General features: G+C 47.4%; 1 protein-coding gene across 1 annotated transcript in view; it reads right to left on the bottom strand.

Annotated features, from left to right (window-relative positions):
• The window catches only part of wdr27 (WD repeat domain 27), a gene marked incomplete at both ends in the record, with an annotated part of 72,111 nt that overhangs the window by 26,593 nt on the left and 20,949 nt on the right, over positions 1-24,569 (bottom strand). The window contains 4 exons of the mRNA XM_080016502.1: positions 13,521-13,618; positions 19,871-19,992; positions 20,615-20,712; positions 21,193-21,326. Of these exons, the coding sequence (XP_079872628.1) occupies positions 13,521-13,618; positions 19,871-19,992; positions 20,615-20,712; positions 21,193-21,326 (452 nt within the window). The remainder of the gene's footprint in view (positions 1-13,520; positions 13,619-19,870; positions 19,993-20,614; positions 20,713-21,192; positions 21,327-24,569) is intronic.

The raw sequence follows: 24,569 nt of genomic DNA, 5'->3' as shown, positions 1-24,569 counted from the left end.
ATACGCCACAGGTTCAACATGACACAGGTTCAACAAGCCACAGGTTCAACACGCCACAGTTTCAACATGACACAGCTTCATCATGCCACAGGTTCAACATGCCACAGCTTCATCATGCCACAGGTTCAACATGCCACAGCTTCATCATGCCACAGGTTCAACACGCCACAGGTTCAACGCGCCACATGTTCAATGCGCCACGGGTTCAACACGCCAGGGGTTCAACACGCCACTAGTTCAACACGCCACAAGTTTAACATGCCAAGGGATCAACCCGCCAAGGGTTCAACACTCCAAGGGTTCAACACGCCACGGGTTCAACATGCCACAGGTTCAACACGCCACAGCTACAACACACCAAAGGTCCAACACGCCACAGGTTCAACAAGCCACAGGTTCAACGTGCCACGGGTTCAACGCGCCACGGGTTCAACACGCCACGGGTTCAATATGCCACAGGTTCAACATGACACAGGTTCAAAGCCGCAGGTTCAACATGACACAGGTTAAACACGCCACATGTTCAACATGCCACAGGTTCAACATGCCACAGCTTCATCATGCCACAGGTTCAACACGCCACAGGTTCAACATGCCACAGGTTCAATACACCACAGGTTCAACATGCCACAGGTTCAATACGCCGCAGGTTCAACGTGACACAGGTTAAACACGCCACAGGTTCAACATGCCACAGGTTCAACACGCCACTGGCTCAATACGCCACAGCTTCATCATGCCACAGGTTCAACATGCCACAGCTTCATCATGCCACAGGTTCAACATGCCACAGCTTCATCATGCCACAGGTTCAACATGCCACAGCTTCATCATGCCACAGGTTCAACACGCCACAGGTTCAACATGCCACAGCTTCATCATGCCACAGGTTCAACACGCCACAGGTTCAACATGCCACAGCTTCATCATGCCACAGGTTCAACACGCCACAGGTTCAACGCGCCACATGTTCAGTGGCCACGGGTTCAACACGCCACGGGTCCAACACAACCTGGGTTCAACACGCCAAGAGTTCAACACGCTAAGTGTTCAAAACGCCAAGGGTTCAACACGCCACGGGTTCAACAAGCCACAGGTTCAACACGCCGCAGCCACAAAACACCACAGGTTCAACATGCCACAGGTTCAACACGCCACGGGTTCAACACGCCACGGGTTCAACACGCCACGGGTTCAACATGCCACGGGTTCAACATGCCACAGCTTCAACAAGCCACAGGTTCAACACGCCACGGGTTCGACATGCCACAGGTTCAAAACGCCACAGGTTCAACATGCCACAGGTTCAACATGCCACAGGTTCAATACGCCACAGGTTCAACATGACACAGGTTCAACATGCCACAGGTTCAACACGCCACAGGTTCAACATGACACAGACTCAACAAGCCACAGGTTCAACACGCCACAGGTTCAACACGCCACAGGTTCAATACACCACAGGTTCAACATGCCACAGGTTCAATACGCTGCAGGTTCAACACGACACAGGTTAAACACGGCACAGGTTTAACACGCCACAGGTTCAATACGCCACAGCTTCATCATGCCACAGGTTCAACATGCCACAGCTTCAACATGCCACAGCTTCACCATGCCACAGGTTCAACAGGCCATAGCTTCATCATGCCACAGGTTCCACACGCCACAGGTTCAACGCGCCACATGTTCAGTGGCCACGGGTTCAACACACCACGGGTTCAACACATCCTGGGTTCAACACGCCAAGGGTTCAACACGCCAAGAGTTCAACACGCCAAGGGTTCAACACGCCAAGGGTTCAACACGCCACGGGTTCAACATGCCACAGGTTCAACACGCCGCAGCCACAAAACACCACAGGTTCAACACGCCACAGGTTCAACATGCCACAGGTTCAACACGCCATGGGTTCAACACGCCACAGGTTCAACAGGCCAGGGGTTCAACACGCCAGGGGTTCAACATGCCACAGGTTCAACATGCCAAAGGTTCGACATGCCACAGGTTCAACATGCCACAGCTTCATCGTGCCACAGGTTCAACACACCACAGGTTCAACACGCCACAGGTTCAACATGCCACAGGTTCAACGCGCCACAGGTTCAACGCGCCACGGGTTCAACACACCACAGGTTCAACACGCCAAGGGTTCAACACGCCACAGCTTCAACACGCCAGAGCTTCAACATGCCACAGGTTCAACAAGCCACAGGTTAAACACGCCACAGGTTCAATACGCCACAGGTTAAACATGACACAGGTTCAACACGCCAGAAGTTCAACATGCCACAGCTTCAACATGCCACAGGTTCCACTGGCCACAGGTTCCACATGCCACAGGTTCAACATGCCACAGGTTCCACATGCCACAGGTTCAACGCGCCACAGGTTCAACCTGCCACGGGTTCAACACGCCACGGGTTCAACATGCCACAGCTTCAATACGCCACAGCTTCAATACGCCACAGGTTCAACATGATACAGGTTAAACACGCCACAGGTCAACACGCCACAGGTTCAACATTACACAGGTTCAACATGCCAAAGGTTCAATACGCCACAGGTTCAACATGATACAGGTTCAACACTCCACAGGTTCCACATGCCACAGGTTCAACAAGCCACAGGTTCAACAAGCCACAGGTTCAACATGACACAGGTTCAACAAGCCACAGGTTCAACAAGCCACAGGTTCCACATGCCACAGGTTCCACATGACACAGCTTCATCATGCCACAGGTTCAACATGCCACAGGTTCAACACGCCGCAGCCACAACACACCACAAGTTCAACACGCCACAGGTTTAACATGCCACAGGTTCAACACACCAGAGGTTCAACACACCACCGGTTCAATACGCCACAGGTTCAACATGCCACGGGTTCAATGCACCCCGGGTTCAACACGCCAGGGGCTCAATATGACACAGGTTCAACAAGCCACAGGTTCCACATGACACAGCTTCATCATGCCACAGGTTCAACATGCCACAGGTTCAACACGCCGCAGCCACAACACACCACAGGTTCAACACGCCACAGGTTCAACACACCACAGGTTCAACACGCTACAGGTTCAACGTGCCACGGGTTCAACACACCACGGGTTTAACACGCCACGGGTTCAACACAACCTGGGTTCAACACGCCAAGAGTTCAACACGCCAAGTGTTCAAAACGCCAAGGGTTCAACACGCCACGGGTTCAACAAGCCACAGGTTCAACACGCCGCAGCCACAAAACACCACAGGTTCAACATGCCACAGGTTCAACATGCCACAGGTTCAACACGCCACGGGTTCAACACGCCACGGGTTCAACACGCCACGGGTTCAACATGCCACGGGTTCAACATGACACAGCTTCAACAAGCCACAGGTTCAACACGCCACGGGTTTGACATGCCACAGATTCAAAACGCCACAGGTTCAACATGCCACAGGTTCAACATGCCACAGGTTCAATACGCCACAGGTTCAACACGCCACAGGTTCAAAATGACACAGACTCAACAAGCCACAGGTTCAACACGCCACAGGTTCAACACGCCACAGGTTCAATACACCACAGGTTCAACATGCCACAGGTTCAATACGCTGCAGGTTCAACACGACACAGGTTAAACACGGCACAGGTTTAACACGCCACAGGTTCAATACGCCACAGCTTCATCATGCCACAGGTTCAACATGCCACAGCTTCACCATGCCACAGGTTCAACAGGCCATAGCTTCATCATGCCACAGGTTCCACACGCCACAGGTTCAACGCGCCACATGTTCAGTGGCCACGGGTTCAACACACCACGGGTTCAACACATCCTGGGTTCAACACGCCAAGGGTTCAACACGCCAAGAGTTCAACACGCTAAGGGTTCAACACGCCAAGGGTTCAACACGCCACGGGTTCAACATGCCACAGGTTCAACACGCCGCAGCCACAAAACACCACAGGTTCAACACGCCACAGGTTCAACATGCCACAGGTTCAACACACCACGGGTTCAACAGGCCAGGGGTTCAACACGCCAGGGGTTCAACAGGCCAGGGGTTCAACACGCCACGGGTTCAACAGGCCAGGGGTTCAACACGCCAGGGGTTCAACATGCCACAGGTTCAACATGCCAAAGGTTCGACATGCCACAGGTTCGACATGCCACAGGTTCAACATGCCACAGCTTCATCATGCCACAGGTTCAACGTGCCACAGCTTCATCGTGCCACAGGTTCAACACGCCACAGGTTCAACACGCCACAGGTTCAACATGCCACAGGTTCAACGCGCCACAGGTTCAACGCGCCACGGGTTCAACACGCCACAGGTTCAACACGCCAAGGGTTCAACACGCCACAGCTTCAACACGCCAGAGCTTCAACATGCCACAGGTTCAACAAGCCATAGGTTAAACACGCCACAGGTTCAATACGCCACAGGTTAAACATGACACAGGTTCAACACGCCAGAAGTTCAACATGCCACAGCTTCAACATGCCACAGGTTCCACTGGCCACAGGTTCCACATGCCACAGGTTCAACATGCCACAGGTTCCACATGCCACAGGTTCAACGCGCCACAGGTTCAACCTGCCACGGGTTCAACACGCCACGGGTTCAACATGCCACAGCTTCAATACGCCACAGCTTCAATACGCCACAGGTTCAACATGATACAGGTTAAACACGCCACAGGTCAACACGCCACAGGTTCAACATTACACAGGTTCAACATGCCAAAGGTTCAATACGCCACAGGTTCAACATGATACAGGTTCAACACTCCACAGGTTCCACATGCCACAGGTTCAACAAGCCACAGGTTCAACAAGCCACAGGTTCAACATGACACAGGTTCAACAAGCCACAGGTTCAACAAGCCACAGGTTCCACATGCCACAGGTTCCACATGACACAGCTTCATCATGCCACAGGTTCAACATGCCACAGGTTCAACACGCCGCAGCCACAACACACCACAGGTTCAACATGCCACAGGTTCAACACACCAGAGGTTCAACACACCACCGGTTCAATACGCCACAGGTTCAACATGCCACGGGTTCAATGCACCCCGGGTTCAACAAGCCGGGGGCTCAATATGACACAGGTTCAACAAGCCACAGGTTCCACATGCCACAGGTTCCACATGACACAGCTTCATCATGCCACAGGTTCAACATGCCACAGGTTCAACACGCCGCAGCCACAACACACCACAGGTTCAACACGCCACAGGTTCAACACACCACAGGTTCAACACGCTACAGGTTCAACGTGCCACGGGTTCAACACACCACGGGTTCAACACGCCACAGGTTCAACACGCCACGGGTTCAATATGCCACGGGTTAAACGCACCCCGGGTTCAACACGCCAGGGGTTCAACACGCCATGGGTTCAATACGACACAGGTTCAACAAGCCACAGGTTCCACATGACACAGCTTCATCATGCCACAGGTTCCACATGCCACAGGTTCCACATGACACAGCTTCATCATGCCACAGGTTCAACATGCCACAGGTTCAACACGCCACAGGTTTAACATGCCACAGGTTCAACACGCCACAGGTTCAACACACCACAGGTTCAACACGCTACAGGTTCAACACACCACAGGTTCAACACGCCACAGGTTCAACACACCACAGGTTCAACACGCCACAGGTTCAACACACCACAGGTTCAACACGCTACAGGTTCAACGTGCCACGGGTTCAACACGCCACGGTTTAAACACACCACGGGTTCAATATGCCACAGGTTAAACGTACCCCGGGTTCAACACGCCAGGGGTTCAACACGCCACGGGTTCAATATGCCACGGGTTCAACACGCCACAGCTTCAACGTGCCACACGTTCCACATGCCACAGGTTCAACATGCCACAGGTTAAACATGCCACAGGTTCCACGTGCCACAGCTTCAACATGCCGCAGGTTCAACAGCCACAGCTTCAACACGCAGCAGGTTCAACATGCCACAGAGTCAACAAGCCACAGGTTCCACATGCCACAGAGTCAACATGCCATAGGTTCAACATGCCACAGGTTCCACATTCCACAGGTTCAACATGCCACAGGTTCCACATGCCACAGGGTCAACGTGCCAGGTGTTCAAAGCGCCACGGGTTCAACACGTCACAGCTTCAACACGCCACAGCTTCAACATGCCACGGGCTCAACACGCCACAGGCTCAACACGCCACAGGTTCAACATGCAACAAGTTCAACATGCCAAGGGTTCAACACGCCAAGAGTTCAACACGCCAAGGGCTCAACAGGCCAAGGGTTCAACACGCCACGGGTTCAACACGCCACGGGTTCAACACGCCACGGGTTCAACACGCCACGGGTTCAATATGCCAGGGGTTCAACACGCCAGGGGTTCGACATGCCACAGCTTCACCATGCCACAGGTTAAACACACCACAGCTTCAACACGCCACAGGTTCAACACGCCACAGCTTCAACACGCCACAGCTTCAACATGCCACAGTTTCAACATGCCACAGAGTCAACATGCCACAGAGTCAACATGCCACAGGTTCAACATGCCACAGAGTCAACATGCCACAGGTTCAACATGCCACAGGTTCAACATGCCACAGAGTCAACATGCCACAGAGTCAACAGGCCACAGGTTCAACACGCCACAGGTTCAACACACCGCAGGTTCAACACGCTACAGGTTCAACGTGCCACGGGTTCAACACGCCACGGGTTAAACATGCCACGGGTTCAATATGCCACGGGTTAAACGCACCCCGGGTTCGACACGCCAGGGGTTCAACACGCCACAGCTTCAACGCGCCGCAGGTTCCACATGCCACAGCTTCAACATGCCGCAGGTTCAACAGCCACAGCTTCAACAAGCCACAGGTTCCACATGCCACAGAGTCAACATGCCACAGGTTCAACATGCCACAGGTTCCACATGCCACAGGTTCAACATGCCACAGGTTCCACATGCCACAGGTTCAACATGCCACAGGTTCAACACGCCACAGGTTCCACATGCCACAGGGTCAACGTGCCAGGTGTTCAAAGCGCCACGGGTTCAACACGCCACAGGTTCAACACGCCACAGGTTTAACATGCAACAGGTTCAATACGCCACAGGTTCAACATGACACAGGTTAAACAATCCACAGCTTCAACAGGCCACCGGTTCAACATTACACAAGTTCAACAAGCCACAGGTTCAACACGCCACAGGTTCAACACGCCACAGGTTCAACACGCCACAGGTTCCACACGCCACAGGTTCAACACGCCACAGCTTCAACACGCCACAGGGTCAACATGCCACAGGTTCAACGTGCCAGGTGTTCAACACGCTACGGGTTCAACACGCCACGGGTTCGACATGCCACAGGTTCCACATGCCACAGGTTCCACATGCCACAGGTTCAACGCGCCACAGGTTCAATGTGCCACGGGTTCAACACGCCACAGGTTCAACCTGCCACGGGTTCAACACGCCATGGGTTCAACATGCCACAGCTTCAATACGCCACAGCTTCAATACGCCACAGCTTCAACATGATACAGGTTAAACACACCACAGGTCAACACGCCACAGGTTCAACATTACACAGGTTCAACACGCCAAGGGTTCAATACCCCACAGGTTCTATACGCCACAGGTTCAACATGATACAGGTTCAACACTCCACAGGTTCCACATGCCACAGGTTCAACATGACACAGGTTCAACAACCCACAGGTTCAACAAGCCACAGGTTCAACATGACACAGGTTCAACAAGCCACAGGTTCAACATGACACAGGTTCAACAACCCACAGGTTCAACAAGCCACAGGTTCAACATGACACAGGTTCAACAAGCCACAGGTTCAACAAGCCACAGGTTCAACATGACACAGGTTCAACAAGCCACAGGTTCCACATGCCACAGGTTCCACATGACACAGCTACATCATGCCACAGGTTCAACACGCCGCAGCCACAACACACCACAGGTTCAACACACCACAGGTTCAACACACCACAGGTTCAACACACCACAGGCTCAACACGCTACAGGTTCAACGTGCCACAGGTTCAACACGCCCCGGGTTCAACACGCCACGGGTTCAATATGCCATGGGTTAAACGCACCCCGGGTTCAACACACCCCGGGTTCAACACACCCCGGGTTCAACACACCCGGGGGTTCAACACGCCACAGTTTGAACATGCGTCCAGCAGCAGAGTCGGCTCCCGCAGCGCCCCGGCATCCTGCTGCAGCAGCTTGTCACGGTGATACTGTTTTTGTTGCTCTCCGACCGACGGGTTTCATGGAGAGCTCACGTGTTGTGAAAGTAGGTCAAACCTGGGATTTTCTGGAAACCTCAAAGAAAATGTTGGAGTCAAGAAAATGTTCCTGCAATGGCTGAGCAGAACAAACAGTTTGTGTCATTGAGTCGGGGGTTGAGTTTTGAGTTGGGTTGCAGCGTTTAACCTGCTCTTCTGTTTAAACACAACATCACTCTGAAATAGAGTAACATGACGTTTTTACATGTGAATCTCTGTCAATAAATCTATCCACCTGCACAGATAAGCAGCCTCATACTATGAAGCTCGAGGTGTGGAAGAAGTAATCTAAAGTAAAAGTACAAATACAAATACCCTGACACAAAAGTACACTACTAAGTCAAAGTACCATATTTACATTTTTACTGAAGTAATAGTATCTACGTACCTCCTCTTAAATACCACTACTTCTCGTACTACTAGTACTCCTAGTACTTCCAGTAATGTTACTGTTAGAAATAAAGTGGAGTAAAAGACTCTAAATACACTCAAGTACAGAAAATGTTACCATGTTACTTTCCACCACTGCACCCTGCACAGATAAGCAGTCTAACCCTGACTCTAAATCTGCTTTTCTGGAACACAAAGGGTCTCTGCTGCATTGGGGCTGAATTCCACACAAACTCAGATTTATGTGACGACACTGTGGAGTCTGATAGAGAATGCAGGTGGATCCGACCGGGTTTCACATGTAGAAACAAGCCATAGAATCAGGACACTAAACTATAACTATACTTCACCAGTGACGGCATAGAAATATCCTTTAATTAACTTAAGTAAAAGCAGAAATAATCCTGAAATAAATGTTAAGTAAAAGTAGTTAAATACGAGTCCCCCCTTCAATATTGTACTCAACCTCACTAAAGTATCAAAAGTAAAACTACTTAAATGAAAGTGAAAGCACTTTCCATCTTAAAGCTTTAACCTTTGATGGTGAAACTCAAAATGCTGAGGCTCTAGTTTAATTTTAGTTTTAAGAGTTAAAACCTTATTTGCTTTGAAGGGTAGTTCAGTAAAAGTAAAACGTCACCTGAAATAGGATTACTCAAACATAATAGTGCTCAAGTACAATACTGGAGTAATAGTACTCCATTAGTTCCCGCTCTATGTTTGACAGTATGTAGAACATCAAAATATCTAGAGGTTTGCATTCACCAGATTGTCAGACAAAAATGCAACAGATTTTTAACTGCAGTCCTTACAAATGTGTATACCGTGTATACTCTATGTACTATGTGTACTGTGTGTACCGTGTGTTCTGTGTATACTGTGTATATTGAGTATACTGTGTGTACTGTGGGAGTAGACAAGATGAACCCCGTTTGACACTATCATCTGGAACTGCACCAGAAATGACCATGTGCGCTGACCTGGTTGTGTAAGACTGTTGTAACAAAAACTAGCTCTGAAAATCATATCTTCAAGGATTAGACCTTTCAATCAGAGTTTAGGGAAAAACGGTCAAAACAGAAAAATACTCTTTAGCTCCTGTGAATCGAGTCCCTGAGCGAAGGCTTAAATAAGCAAGGTGATCAGAAACACTGGAGCTGACGACCTTCTGGACAGCTTCGGATCCACCGGGAGGTGCAGATAAACACTGAGCCCAGACCTTATTAGCTGCACGGCTTGTGGAAATAAATAGGGAGAGGAAAGCAGACCACGACAGAAGCTGCTGTTCTATGATTCGGCCTCAACACAACACGGTCGCTGAGAGAAAGAGATTTGCGGCGGCAAGGCAAAACGGGAGCTTCATGCTGCAGACGGTATTTATTTTGCATTTCCATATGCTTCCCTCTGGATGAGCTGCGTGATGATGACAGCTTTCAAAAGCAGAAGTCGACCTGGAAACGAAGCGTAAATATTTATCTGAGTGAAATAAGGTTTTGACAGCATCTGGAGCAGGAGGACTCAAGCATGAAAGAACGAGAGCTTATTAACAGTGCTTTACTGTGCCAAAAAGAACATTCTCAAGTCATGAAGTCCTGCGTGGATATCTGCTAATGAGGGGCAAGAGAGGGTAAAATACTCATTCAGGTTCTCCTCAGAAGGTCAACAGATGCTGTTTTCACCTTGAGGATTGTTTAGGAGTGTTAAAACAAAATCCTTTCATTTGAAGTAAAAAGAAAATGATTGTCTTTGAGGTGACTTTTGTTACTTTTGTCTATACAAGAACTTAGAAATCATGGCCATGTACAGCATGTGTTTGAACAGAATAGTCATTTTGTTATAAACTGATCAGCCACAACATTAAAAGCACCACTAATAACCACAAATATTGTGTAGCTCCCCCCCATGTCATCAAAACAGCGCTGACCCGTGAAGGCATGGACTATTTGTCATTGTTGGGTGGGATGGTGTGGTTTGAGCAGCCACACCTGTCCTGGGTCGAGGTCATTGGGCCCAGGATCAGGGTGGCTGTACACCTGTTGCTTCTTAGACTTATCAACGAGCAACAGGTAAAAACCCCATCCCCCCACACACACACAGGAGAGGAGCCCCTGCCAGACATGTCTATCTGCTCCAGGCTTGTTCCACATTTCCACTCTCTACAATAAACTGGTTTGTTTCTACCCCATCGTCTGTGTCTCTGTCCCGGAGGGACCTGAAAACACCACTTGGATGAGGTGTGGCGGGCGGGACTGCCACAGTCATGTTCCTCAAACCATTCCTGAACTATTTTTGCAGTGTGGCAGGGGGCATTATCCTGCTGAAAGAGGCCACTGCCATCAGGGAATACCGTTGCCATGAAGGGGTGTACTTGGTCTGCAACAATGTTTAGGTAGGTGGTGCGTGTCATCCACATGGATGCCAGGGTTTCCCAACAGAACATTGTCCAGAGCATCACATTGCCTCCGCCGGCTTGCCTTCTTCTCAACCATGCACATGCACCCAGTCATCCACATGATGTCGAAGAAAACGTGATTCATCAGACCAAGCAACTTTCTTCCATTGCTCCATGGTCCAGTTCTGACGCTCACGTGTCCATTGTAGGAGCGTCGGGCGTTGGACAGGGGTCAGCATGGACATTGTGAGCGCTCCCATACGCAGCAAGCTCCCATGCACTGTGTGTTCTACACCTTTCTATCATAGCAACATTCACTTTTCAACACTTTGTACTACAGTAGTTCTTCTTGGAGCACTTTTGGTAGGTAGTAACCACTGCACAGCGGGAACAGCCACAAGACCTGCGGTTGTGGAGATGCTCTGACCCAGTCGTTCAGCATCACAATGTGCTCCTTGTCAAAGTGGCTCAGATCCTTACGCTGCTTCAACACATCAGCTTCAACAACTTACTCTTCACTTGCTGCCTAATATATCCCTAATATAATAATAATATATAACAGTATATATATATACATACAGTGGGGCAAAAAAGTATTTAGTCAGCCACCAATTGTGCAAGTTCTCCCACTTAAAAAGATGACAGAGGCCTGTAATTTTCATCATAGGTACACTTCGACTATGAGAGACAGAATGGGGGGAAAGAATCCAGGAAATCATATTGTAGAATTTTTAATGAATTAATTGGTAAATTCCTCGGTAAAACAAGTATTTCACCTACAAACAAGCAAGATTTCTGGCTTTCACAGACCTGTAACTTTTTTCTTTAAGAGGCTCCTCTGTCCTCCACTCGTTACCTGTATTAATGGCACCTGTTTGAACTCGTTATCAGTATAAAAGACACCTGTCCACAACCTCAAACAGTCACACTCCAAACTCCACTATGGCCAAGACCAAAGAGCTGTCAAAGGACACCAGAAACAAAATTGTAGACCTGCACCAGGCTGGGAAGACTGAATCTGCAATAGGTAAGCAGCTTGTTGTGAAGAAATCAACTGTGGGAGCAATTATTAGAAAATGGAAGACATACAAGACCACTGATAATCTCCCTCGATCTGGGGCTCCACGCAAGATCTCACCCCGTGGGGTCAAAATGATCACAAGAACGGTGAGCAAACATCCCAGAACCACACGGGGGGACCTAGTGAATGACCTGCAGAGAGCTGGGACCAAAGTAACAAAGGCTACCATCAGTAACACACTACGCCGCCAGGGACTCAAATCCTGCAGTGCCAGACGTGTCCCCCTGCTTAAGCCAGTACATGTCCAGGCCCGTCTGAAGTTTGCTAGAGAGCATTTGGATGATCCAGAAGAGGATTGGGAGAATGTCATATGGTCAGATGAAACCAAAATATAACTTTTGGTAAAAACTCAACTTGTCGTGTTTGGAGGAGAAAGAAAGCTGAGTTGCATCCAAAGAACACCATACCTACTGTGAAGCATGGGGGTGGAAACATCATGCTTTGGGGCTGTTTTTCTGCAAAGGGACCAGGACGACTGATCCGTGTAAAGGAAAGAATGAATGGGGCCATGTATCGTGAGATTTAGAGTGAAATCCTCCTTCCATCAGCAAGGGCATTGAAGATGAAACGTGGCTGGGTCTTTCTGCATGACAATGATCCCAAACACACCGACAGGGCAACGAAGGAGTGGCTTCGTAAGAAGCATTTCAAGGTCCTGGAGTGGCCTAGCCAGTCTCCAGATCTCAACCCCATAGAAAATCTTTGGAGGGAGTTGAAAGTCCGTGTTGCCCAGCGACAGCCCCAAAACATCACTGCTCTAGAGGAGATCTGCATCGAGGAATGGGCCAAAATACCAGCAACAGTGTGTGAAAACCTTGTGAAGACTTACAGAAAACGTTTGACCTCTGTCATTGCAAACAAAGGGTATATAACAAAGTATTGGATTAACTTTTGTTATTGACCAAATACTTATTTTCCACGATAATTTGCAAATAAATTCTTTAAAAATCAGACAATGTGATTTTCTGGATTTTTCTTTCTCATTTTGTCTCTCATAGTCGAGGTGAACCTATGATGAAAATAACAGGCCTCTCATCTTTTTAAGTGGGAGAACTTGCACAATTGGTGGCTGACTAAATACTTTTTTGCCCCACTGTATATATATATATCTCCCATCCCTTGACAGGTGCCATTGGAAACTGAAGATCAATGATATTCACTTCACCTGTCACTGGTTTATTGTTGTGGCTGATCGGTGGATAAAATATATATATATATGAATATAGTATTTATTTTTGTTCAGGGAATTTGCATTGAATGCTTGTGTTTGTGTCCAGAACCAGGTAACAAAGTCAAAGCCGGTCGTGAACTTTTATTTTGCAAAGTTTTGAAACTGACTTGAGCGTGCGCAGGTCCCAGATCTTCACACCATCGGTAAGCGCGCTGGTGAGGAACAGGTTGTAGGAGTCAGCACTCTGGGACGTGAACATGGAGCCCTGTTCAAACACAAAACCCACCATCAGAACCTGCTCCAATAGAAAGTGCAGGTTCATCCAGAGCAGTTTCAGACGGTGAAGTGACACAGGGGAGAAGGATAAGTTTGGGAAGAAAGAAAACTGGAATGGAAACAAGAGTCACTGGAGAGAAAGCAACACAAGACCAGGATGACCGTTTGTGGGTGTGTGTGTGTGTGTGTGTGTGTGTGTGTGTGTGTTGTTTCCCCGGAGGTTCCAGGTGAGGGGTGTGGGGGGTTAGGGTTAGGCCAGTTTATAATCCAGAAGCAGATGGATGCATGGGGGAACGTGCAACTCCCCCAGAGGCATCCAGGCGGTGAATCCCGACATTGACGCCATGGCGCGCTGAGTCAACACCCTCGGGCCCCGGGACCCCCAGCTGAAAGAACAGCAGCTCAGGGGTTGATCCTCCAGCTGCTGGGAACTAATCTAGATAATCCAGAAAATCCAACACCTAATCCAACACCTCTGCAGGGCGGGTCACCGAGTGCAAGCCTTTACCTAGCTGCATTTAACCAGCTCTAACCAGCTGCATTATAAAGGTCTTTAAAAGAGACAACATTCAGTTATTGATCGAGGCTCCCGGATTTATGTAATACTCCAAATGAAAGGTTGAAATCCACGACTTTTCCACGGTTTGACATACCATGTCCAACAAAATAAGTGATTTACTTTCTAGTCAGCATACATTAAATTATATATATTATATATATATGTTGAAGCATGAGGAACATAAACTTTATTCAACATTATTTCCAGTCAAAAACAAATCAAATTCCCTGATTTTCGCTGTGTGGACTTGGATTTTCTAAATTCCCTGATATTCAAGAAATTCCGGGATGCATGGGAACCCTGCGAGTGGTTTGACTCAACTCAGAGAGTTGGAAATCCCATTAAACTGTGATGGCAGTGATGAATGTACTGGACAGATAAAAACGTTTCTGTTTCCTACAGACGGATATTTCCACACTCAGTACTTTGGAGGACTGTGTCTCAGAGCTGTCGGTTGCGGGTTCCAGCACCGTCCACTTGTTACACTGCAGCTAATTGGACCCACATGGACCCGACACAGACCGGCGGAGCGGCGCCCTAAGAGCCTGGGGCCCACGGCGAGGCCCGGCCGAGGCCGTCATCCACTCAGAGCCTCCTCCCCCGGCTCCCGTCTCAGCGCTAATCCTGAAGCTCCAGGAATTTAAATCCAAACGCTCGCCGAGATGGATGACGCTGGTGACGGCTCGTCCACGGTCATGGAAACACTTCTCTAAATTCTACCACGACCTTGTTCATTCACACCACAAAACCAACACACTGGTCCCCCCAAGAAGAGAGGCGGCCCTTACGTAAGCACACCTTACGTAACACTCGCAGCTGCCAGAGCCGACCCTCCGACAGCAAAGAGGACGGGTTCACATCCAAGTGCCAATGCTATAGGGCTATAGGTTCACTCCAACATGTCTCCAGAGAAGAGGAGAGTCAAACAGAGCCTCTACCTCTATTCTACCTCTACTCTCCCTCCCTCCTATCCTCTAGCTATACTCTACCTCCCTCTACCCCCTTGCAAATTTCCCCCTTGTGGGACTAATAAAGGTTTAGCTTATCTTATCTTATCCTCTACTCTACCTCTACTCTATCTCTACTCTACCTCTACCTTCCTCTACTCTACTTCCCTCTACTCTACCTCTACTCTACCTCCCTCTCCTCTACCCCATCTATACCTCTACTCTACTTTCCTCTACCTTCCCCTGCTCTACTTCTTTTCTACCTCCTTCTACTCTATATCTACACTACTCTGTACCACTCTACCTCTCTACCTCTACTCTACTCTACCTTTACCTTCCTCTACTACACTCTACCTCTACTTTACCTCCCTGTACTCTACTTCTCTCTACTCTACCCTACCCCCTCCACTCTTCCTCTACTCCACTCTACCTCTACCTTCCTCTAGTCTACCCACTCTGCTGTACCTCTACCTCCTTCTACTCTATCTCCCTCTACCTTCCTCTACTCCACTCTACCTCTACTCTACTCTCAAGTTCCACTCTATTTCCATCTACTGTACCTCTACTCTACCTCTACTTTACTCAACCTCTACTCTGTCTCTACTCTACTTCTACCCTACTCTACCTCTACTCTACCACTCCACTACTCGACCTCTCCTTTACCTTCCTCTACTCTACCCACTCTGCTGTACCTCTACCTCCACTCCACTCTACCTCTACCCTACCTCTACTCTACCCCCACTCTACTCCCCTCTACTCTACCTCCCTCTACTCTACCTCTAACTCCCTCTACTGGACCTCCCTCCACTCTACCTCTACTCTAACTTAACCTTCCTCTACTCCACTCTACCTCTACCTTCCCCTCGTCTACCCACTCTACTCTAATTCGCTCTACCTTCCTGTACTCCACTCTACCTCTACTCTACTCAAGCTCCACTCTATTTCCCTCTATTGTACCTCTACTCTACCCCCTCTACCTTCCTCTACTCTACCTCTACTCTGCCTTCCTCTACTCTACCTCTACTCTACCTTCCTCTACCTTCCTCTACCTCTCCTCTACAATCCTCTACTCTACCTCTTCTCTACATTCCTCTACTCTTCCTCTCCTCTACTATACCTCTACTCTGCCTTCCTCTACTCTACCTTCCTCTAATCTACCTCTCCTCTACCTTCCTTTACTCTACCTTTACTCTACCTTCGTCTACTCTACCGCTACCCTGCCTTCCTCTACTCCACCTCTCCTCTACCTTCCTCTACTCTACCTCTGCCTTCCTCTACTCTACCTCTCCTCTACCTTCCTCTACTCTACTCTTCCTCTACTCTGCCTTCATCCACTCCACTTTACCTCTCCTCTACCTTCCTCTACTCTACCTCTCCTCCACCTTCCTCTACTCTACCTCTACTCTATCTCTACTCTACCTTCCTCTACTCTACCTCTACTCTACCTCTACTCAACTCTACCTTCCTCTACTCTACCTTCCTCTATTCTACCTCTACTCTACCTTCCTCTACTCTACCTCTACTCTACCTTCCTCTACTCAACCTCTACTCTGCCTTCCTCTCCTCTACCTCTACTCTGCCTTCCTAAACTCTACCTCTCCTCTGCCTTCCTCTACTCTGCCTTCCTCTAATCTACCTCACCTCTACCTTCCTTTACTCTACCTCTACTCTACCTTCATCTACTCTACCTCTACTCTACCTTCCTCTATTCTACCTCTACTCTACCTTCCTCTACTCTACCTCTACTCTACCTTCCTCTACTCAACCTCTACTCTGCCTTCCTCTCCTCTACCTCTACTCTGCCTTCCTAAACTCTACCTCTCCTCTGCCTTCCTCTACTCTGCCTTCCTCTAATCTACCTCACCTCTACCTTCCTTTACTCTACCTCTACTCTACCTTCATCTACTCTACCTCTACTCTGCCTTCCTCTACTCTATCTCTACTCTACCTTCCTCTACTCTACCTCTACTCTACCTTCCTCTACTCTACCTCTTCTCTACCTTCCTCTACTCTACCTCTACTCTACCTCTACTCTACCTTCCTCTACTCTACCTCTACTCTACCTCTCCTCTACCATCCTCTACTCTACCTCTACTCTGCCTTCCTCTACTCTACCTCTACTCTACCTTCCTCTACCTTCCTCTACCTCTCCTCTACAATCCTCTACTCTACCTCTTCTCTACCTTCCTCTAATCTACCTCTCCTCTACCTTCCTTTACTCTACCTTTACTCTACCTTCATCTACTCTACCGCTACCCTGCCTTCCTCTACTCCACCTCTCCTCTACCTTCCTCTACTCTACCTCTGCCTTCCTCTACTCTACCTCTCCTCTACCTTCCTCTACTCTACTCTACCTCTACTCTGCCTTCATCCACTCCACTTTACCTATACTCTACCTTCCTCTACTCTACCTCTCCTCTACCTTCCTCTACTCTACCTCTCCTCTACCTTCCTCTACTCTACCTCTACTCTGCCTTCCTCTACAATCCTCTACTCTACCTCTTCTCTACATTCCTCTACTCTTCCTCTCCTCTACTCTACCTCTTCTCTGCCTTCCTCTACTCTACCTTCCTCTAATCTACCTCTCCTCTACCTTCCTTTACTCTACCTTTACTCTACCTTCGTCTACTCTACCGCTACCCTGCCTTCCTCTACTCCACCTCTCCTCTACCTTCCTCTACTCTACCTCTGCCTTCCTCTACTCTACCTCTCCTCTACCTTCCTCTACTCAACTCTACCTCTACTCTGCCTTCATCCACTCCACTTTACCTATACTCTACCTTCCTCTACTCTACCTCTCCTCTACCTTCCTCTACTCTACCTCTCCTCTACCTTCCTCTACTCTCCCTCTACTCTATCTCTACTCTACCTTCCTCTACTCTACCTCTACTCTAACTCTACTCTACTCTACCTTCCTCTACTCAACCTCTACTCTATCTCTACTCTACCTTCCTCTACTCTACCTCTACTCTACCTCTACTCTACTCTACCTTCCTCTACTCTACCTCTACTCTACCTTCCTCTATTCTACCTCTCCTCTACCTTCCTCTACTCTACCTCTACTCTACCTTCCTCTACTCTACCTCTACCTTCCTCTACTCTACCTCTACATTCATCTACTCTACCTCTCCTCTACCTCTACTCTGCCTTCCTAAACTCTACCTCTCCTCTGCCTTCCTCTAATCTACCTCACCTCTACCTTCCTTTACTCTACCTCTACTCTACCTTCATCTACTCTACCTCTACTCTGCCCTTCTCTACTCTACCTCTACTCTACCTTCCTCTACTCTATCTCTACTCTATCTCTACTCTACCTTCCTCTACTCTACCTCTACTCTACCTCTACTCTACCTTCCTCTACACTACCTCTACTCTACCTTCCTCTACTCTACTCTACCTCTACTCTACCTTCCGCTACTCTACCTCTACTCTACCTTCCTCTACTCTACCTCTCCTCTACCTTCCTCTACTCTACCTCTACTCTACCTTCCTCTACCTTCCTCTACCTCTCCTCTACAATCCTCTACTCTACCTCTTCTCTACATTCCTCTACTCTTCCTCTCCTCTACTCTACCTCTTCTCTGCCTTCCTCTACTCTACCTTCCTCTAATCTACCTCTCCTCTACCTTCCTTTACTCTACCTTTACTCTACCTTCGTCTACTCTACCGCTACCCTGCCTTCCTCTACTCCACCTCTCCTCTACCTTCCTCTACTCTACCTCTGCCTTCCTCTACTCTACCTCTCCTCTACCTTCCTCTACTCTACTCTACCTCTACTCTGCCTTCATCCACTCCACTTTACCTATACTCTACCTTCCTCTACTCTCCCTCTACTCTATCTCTACTCTACCTTCCTCTACTCTACCTCTACTCTACCTCTACTCTACTCTACCTTCCTCTACTCTACCTCTCCTCTACCTTCCTCTACTCTACTCTGCCTTCCTCTATTCTACCTCTCCTGTAACTTCCTCTACTCTACCTCTACTCTACCTTCCTCTACTCTACCTCTACTCTACCTTCCTCTACTCAACCTCTACTCTGCCTTCCTCTACTCTACCTCTACTCTGCCTTCCTCTACTGTACCTCTACATTCTTCTACTCTACCTCTCCTCTACCTCTACTCTGCCTTCCTAAACTCTACTTCTCCTCTGCCTTCCTCTACTCTGCCTTCCTCTAATCTACCTCTACTCTGCCTTCCTCTACTCCACTCTACCTCTCCTCTACTCTACCTCTACCCTGCCTTCCTCTACTCTACTCTACCTCTCCTCTACCTTCCTCTACTCTACCTCTACTCTGCCTTCCTCCACTCCACTCTACCTCTACTCTACCATCCTCTACTCTACCTCTACTCTACCTTCCTCTACCCTACCTCTACTCTACCTCTACTCTACCTTCCTCTACCCTACCTCTACTCTACCTCTACTCTACCTTCCTCTACTCTACCTCTAGTCTACCTTCCTCTACTCTACCTCTACTCTGCCTTCCTCTACTCCACTCTACCTCTACTCTACCTCATCTACCCCCTCTGCTCTACTGCATCAGGTTGTTCCAAAGTGTGTACTTACATACGTGCAAGTGGAGACATTGAAAAGAGTCAGATGATCCTACTTCTTTAAAGTTGATTGAAACACTGAAGTAATGAAGAATAATAATGCAGCCAGTTCATTATATTTTAAGAGTCCTGCATTTGACTATTAGATCTAATTTCATACATCAACCCTTTAGCAATACTAACTTTGTTCTGGGCAATGCAGTGCACGGGTCGGCTGTGGGCGTCAGGCAGCTCGGATGCCACCTTGGCCTTGTTCATGTCAAACACCTGAAGGGAGCGGTCAGCGCCGCCCAGCAGCACCATGTCTGAGGAGATGTCTCAGAAAAATGGATTGAAATGTCAAATCTACTGCACAATATATGTGAGATCAGTGGTACTGTAGAGGTTTGTATTTAGGATGGTCAATATTCAGACCAATCACAATTAATATAATTTGTGGATGATGGATAACAGTGTCCTTTCATTTAGATCATGCAACAAATCCTTATAACGTTGTAAAAAACAAGTTAACAGAATTCATCATTTGTTAATATAATATTTTATTTTCTGAGCAGGTCAATTTGCATTGAGAATTGTAATTAAATGAATAAAAATGTGTTTTTTGAAATAAAGAGCCTTTGTAAGATGTTGGAAAACAGGCAAGAAAAGCTCTGTATAAGGAGCGCAGGGCAGGCAGCTCTTCATGGGCTCCAGTGGATTTATTAGAAAATAAATGTATCATTAACCTTTAACAAGGAACCGGAGTGGAGGCATTCCCGAAAAATGACACCTTGATGATTTAGAAGATAAATCCGCTGTGGAAAGCCCGAGGAGCCACGTGAGGGGTCGATGAGACCTCCAGACGCTTTTCTTTCCAGAGCGTCACTGTGTTTTCCACTGAGTTTAAACAACGACAAGTGAATTCCATTCCACTAACTACAAGGATACGTGAGAAGAAGTCGTTGATGGCAGAGAGGGCGGTGATGTCGGACAGAGAAGCTGTTTTTAAACAAGCGGCCGATCGAATGACGCTCCTCTGCTGATATCTGGAAGGAGAGAGAGTCATGTGGCAGATGATGTACTGCACAGCAAGGCATACAAATAAAAAGTTAATTCATCAAGTGAGGTCCTGTCATTTCCTTATCTACTAAGTTGTTCATAAGATGATGAAGATGATCGATCTTCATCGCAGGTTCAGTGGAAGGTCTATTTCCACTTTCCAACTTCTGTTTGTATCTGTCCAGTTCCATATTTACAGTTTTCATCAGATGGGCTGTTTTTAGCGTCGACGCCATGTCACTACCGTTCCCGTGTTACCGTGGAAACCGAACGACAAAACGTTCCTCATGAGGTACAGCAGAACGTTCTCAAACAAATTTATAGATTTGTCAAACTGACGTCACTATCATCTGCTTAGTTCGCTGAAATCTACTTGTGAATAAATCATGTCAGCCTTAAACCCAAATTTAAACATTTAACGCCAGTTTCCAGTGTGTAACTACCAAATGCTATTTTAACGTATGAACCTTTTGACGTCGTCGTGCGTGTTGTCCAGGTGATAAAGGTAAAGGTGCAGAGAGTTGCCGCAGGCCAGAAGCAGGAACTTATCCAAATAATAAAACTGAGCGTTCCTGACGGGCTTGGAGAAGGTGTTGCCGCCCTGAAGGAGGACAGAGAGAGAATCATGAAACATACAAGGATGAGCTCAATCAATAAGAATGACTCAACTCGAGAGGAATATGGGAGGAACAAAGCTCCATCTCACAACGCAAGACAGGCGACTCTAACAATACAGTGGCAGTTATGTTTGTTATGTATACAGTTTGAAATGTATTGATAAAAATGATTTGTCTGAATACAAGAGATAATGACCAAAGGAGACGTGTATCTCTAGCAGCGGTGCGGGTCATGGCCATAAAAGGATTCAGCTGTTGGTGTTGATCTGATACGCAGAACATCGTGCTGCACACTCAAGGTTCAAGGCCTGAAGCCAAATCAATAAACTTTCCTAAAAGCATTCACAAAGAGCACTCCATCTTTCATTCCAAGTATCCAGTGTTTGCTGAATTCAGATGTGCTGTATCTTATACACACCAATGCTTTCTTTGGCTGCACAGCTTTGAAAACTGATTCTCTGGGTTTAAAGATGTTTTGTCTTCCAAAAACAGGGACTCAGAACAGGGTGCAAAGGATCCAGAGGATCCAGGTTCTGTGCATTTGACGGACCTTTCTAGTTCCATTTACACGCCGATGGCCAACCTGCTCATCTGGAGCCGTTAAGTGTTCTGTGTCTTGCTCAAGGACGCTTTGACAGGCTACCAGAATGTGCTGCTTCAGACTGAACAGTGTGCCAGATGGACACTCGTCGGGGTGAAGAGGACACCACCTCCGTGCTGATCTGACAAGCGTGGACATCGAGACGGATCACGGCGCACGCCCTTCCTTCATCGCAGCCGTTTCCTTCCAAACGCACTGAGCGCTGTAACTCTGGCTCACCCTGCAGCGCTCTGCCTCCTCAGAACACCGGCTTTGGATGCCAAGAGGTTTCACAAGACCAAAGAGTGGAAGCGAGTCGCCGCAGCCAAGCTTTCAACAGCCTGGGCCAATCTGACTCAGAGTAGGAATGGTTATCATCACCAACCTTGTGTGAGTCCCACCAAGACGTCCAGAGAAATGTGACGTCCAACAAGGACATGAGAAAGGTTTGGAAATGCCAAGACAAAGACCCGAGGCTGCTCCAACACACACACCGTCTCATTATCAGCTTCCTTTCTCCTCCGTTCAACGGGGAAAAGCCAATTACGAAAGTTTAATATTAACATCTCACAGAAACATCTCTGTGCACTGCACAAAACTTTCCAGAGCGAGTCTGATGTTCATCGTAGTCGTTTTGATGCATCACAGACAGAAAATAAATAAATATTGAGGATTTTTCCACTATTTATACTTATATAAACTCCCCGTCACTCTGTTTTGTACAACATAACACGACAAAAACAGATCTTTTTGTCTGAAAAAATAGGTAAATTTGAGCCTAATAACGTCTGCAGTTGTTGTCAGTAGTTTTACCAGGGCAGTTGCAATAATTTGAAGTCATTTTACCAGGGCAGTTTCAGTAGTTTACAGTAGTTTTACCAGGGTATTTTACAGTTGTTTTCAGTAGTTTTTCCAGGGCAGTTTACAATTGTTTTCAGTAGTTTAACCAGGGCAGTTTACAGCCGTTTTACCAGGGCAGTGTCAGTAGTTTTACCAGGGTAGTTTGTAGTTGTTTACAGTAGTTCTACGAAGGTAGTTACAGCAGTTTACAGCCGTTTTACCAGGGTCGTTTAGTAGTTTTACCAGTGCAGTTTAGTAGTTTTACCAGGGCAGTTTACAGTTGTTTTCAGTAGTTTTACCAGGGCAGTTTACAGTTGTTTTTGGTAGTTATACCAGGGCAGTTGTTTTCAGAAGGTACACCAGGGCAGTTTCAGTAGTTTACAGTAGTTTTACCAGGGTAGTTTCATTTTTTTTACCAGGGCAGTTGCAATAGTTTACAGTAGTTTTACCAGGGTAGTTTCAGTTGTTCTACCAGGGCAGTTGCAATAGTTTACAGTAGTTTTACCAGGGTAGTTTACAGTACTTTACAGTGGTTTTATTTGGGAAGGTTCAGTAGTTTTACCAGGGTAGTTTGGGTAGGTTACAATGGTTTTAAGCAGGGCAATTGCAGTTGTTTACAGCAGGGTGGTTTACAGTTGTCTTAAGTAGTTTTACAAGGGCAGTTTCAGTAGTTTAACCAGGGCAGCTTCGGTAGTTTACGGTAGTTTTACCAGGGTAGTTTCAGTTGTTCTACCAGGGCAGTTGCAATAGTTTACCGTAGTTTTACCAGGGTAGTTTACAGTACTTTACAGTAGTTTTATTCGGGAAGGTTCAGTAGTTTTACCAGGGTAGTTTGGGTAGGTTACAATGGTTTTAAGCAGGGCAATTGCAGTTGTTTACAGCAGGGTGGTTTACAGTTGTCTTAAGTAGTTTTACAAGGGCAGTTTCAGTAGTTTAACCAGGGCAGCTTCGGTAGTTTACGGTAGTTTGACCAGGGCAGTTTCAGTCGTTTACAGTAGTTTACTACCATGGTAGTTTACAGTAGTTTCACCAAAGCAGATGCCGTAGTTTACAGTCGTTTCACCAGGATAGTTTACAGTAGTTTTGGCCTGACTCGTGATCATAATACATTATCAGTACATTATCAGTACATACATTATTTTAGGGTAGTTTACAGTAATTTTACCAGTGTACTTTACAGTAGCTTTACCAGGGTGGTTTGTACTAGTTTACAGTAGTTTTATCAGGGTAGTTTGCAGTAGTTTAACCAGGGTAGTTTCAGTTGTTTCAGTAGGTTTACAGTAATTATACCAGGGTAGTTTGTACAACTTTACAGTAGTTTTGCCAAAGTTGTTTCAGTAGCTTTACCAGTTTAGTTTACAGTTTGTTTACAGTAGTTCTACCAGGGTCGTTTACAGTAATTTACATTAGTTTTACCAAGGTTGTTTACAGTTGGTTTACAGTAGTTGCAGTAGTTCTAAAAGTCTAGGTTATAGTAGTTGTACCAGGGTAGTTTACAGTAGGGTTGGAGTGTTTTTACCAGGGTAGTTTTAGTTTGTAGTAGTCCTACCAGGGTAGTTGCAGTAGTTCACAGTCGTTGTTACAGGGTAGTTTCAGTAGGTTTACGGTACTTTTACCAGGGTACTTTATAATAGGTTTACATTAGTTTTACCACGGTCGTTTTGGTAGTTTGGAGTAGTTTTACCACAGAGTTTACAGTAGGTTTACAGTAGTTTACAGTAGTTTTACTTGTTTTGCCAGGGTCGTTTCAGTAGTTTACCAGTGTAGTTAACAGTAGGTTTAAAGTAGTTTTACCAGGGTAGTTTTA

Source organism: Zeus faber (genome assembly GCF_960531495.2).
Source record: "Zeus faber genome assembly, chromosome: 16".
In the NCBI taxonomy this organism is placed as follows: domain Eukaryota; kingdom Metazoa; phylum Chordata; class Actinopteri; order Zeiformes; family Zeidae; genus Zeus; species Zeus faber.
Note: the sequence above shows the minus strand (reverse complement) of the source record. Positions and strands in the feature narration are given on the sequence as shown.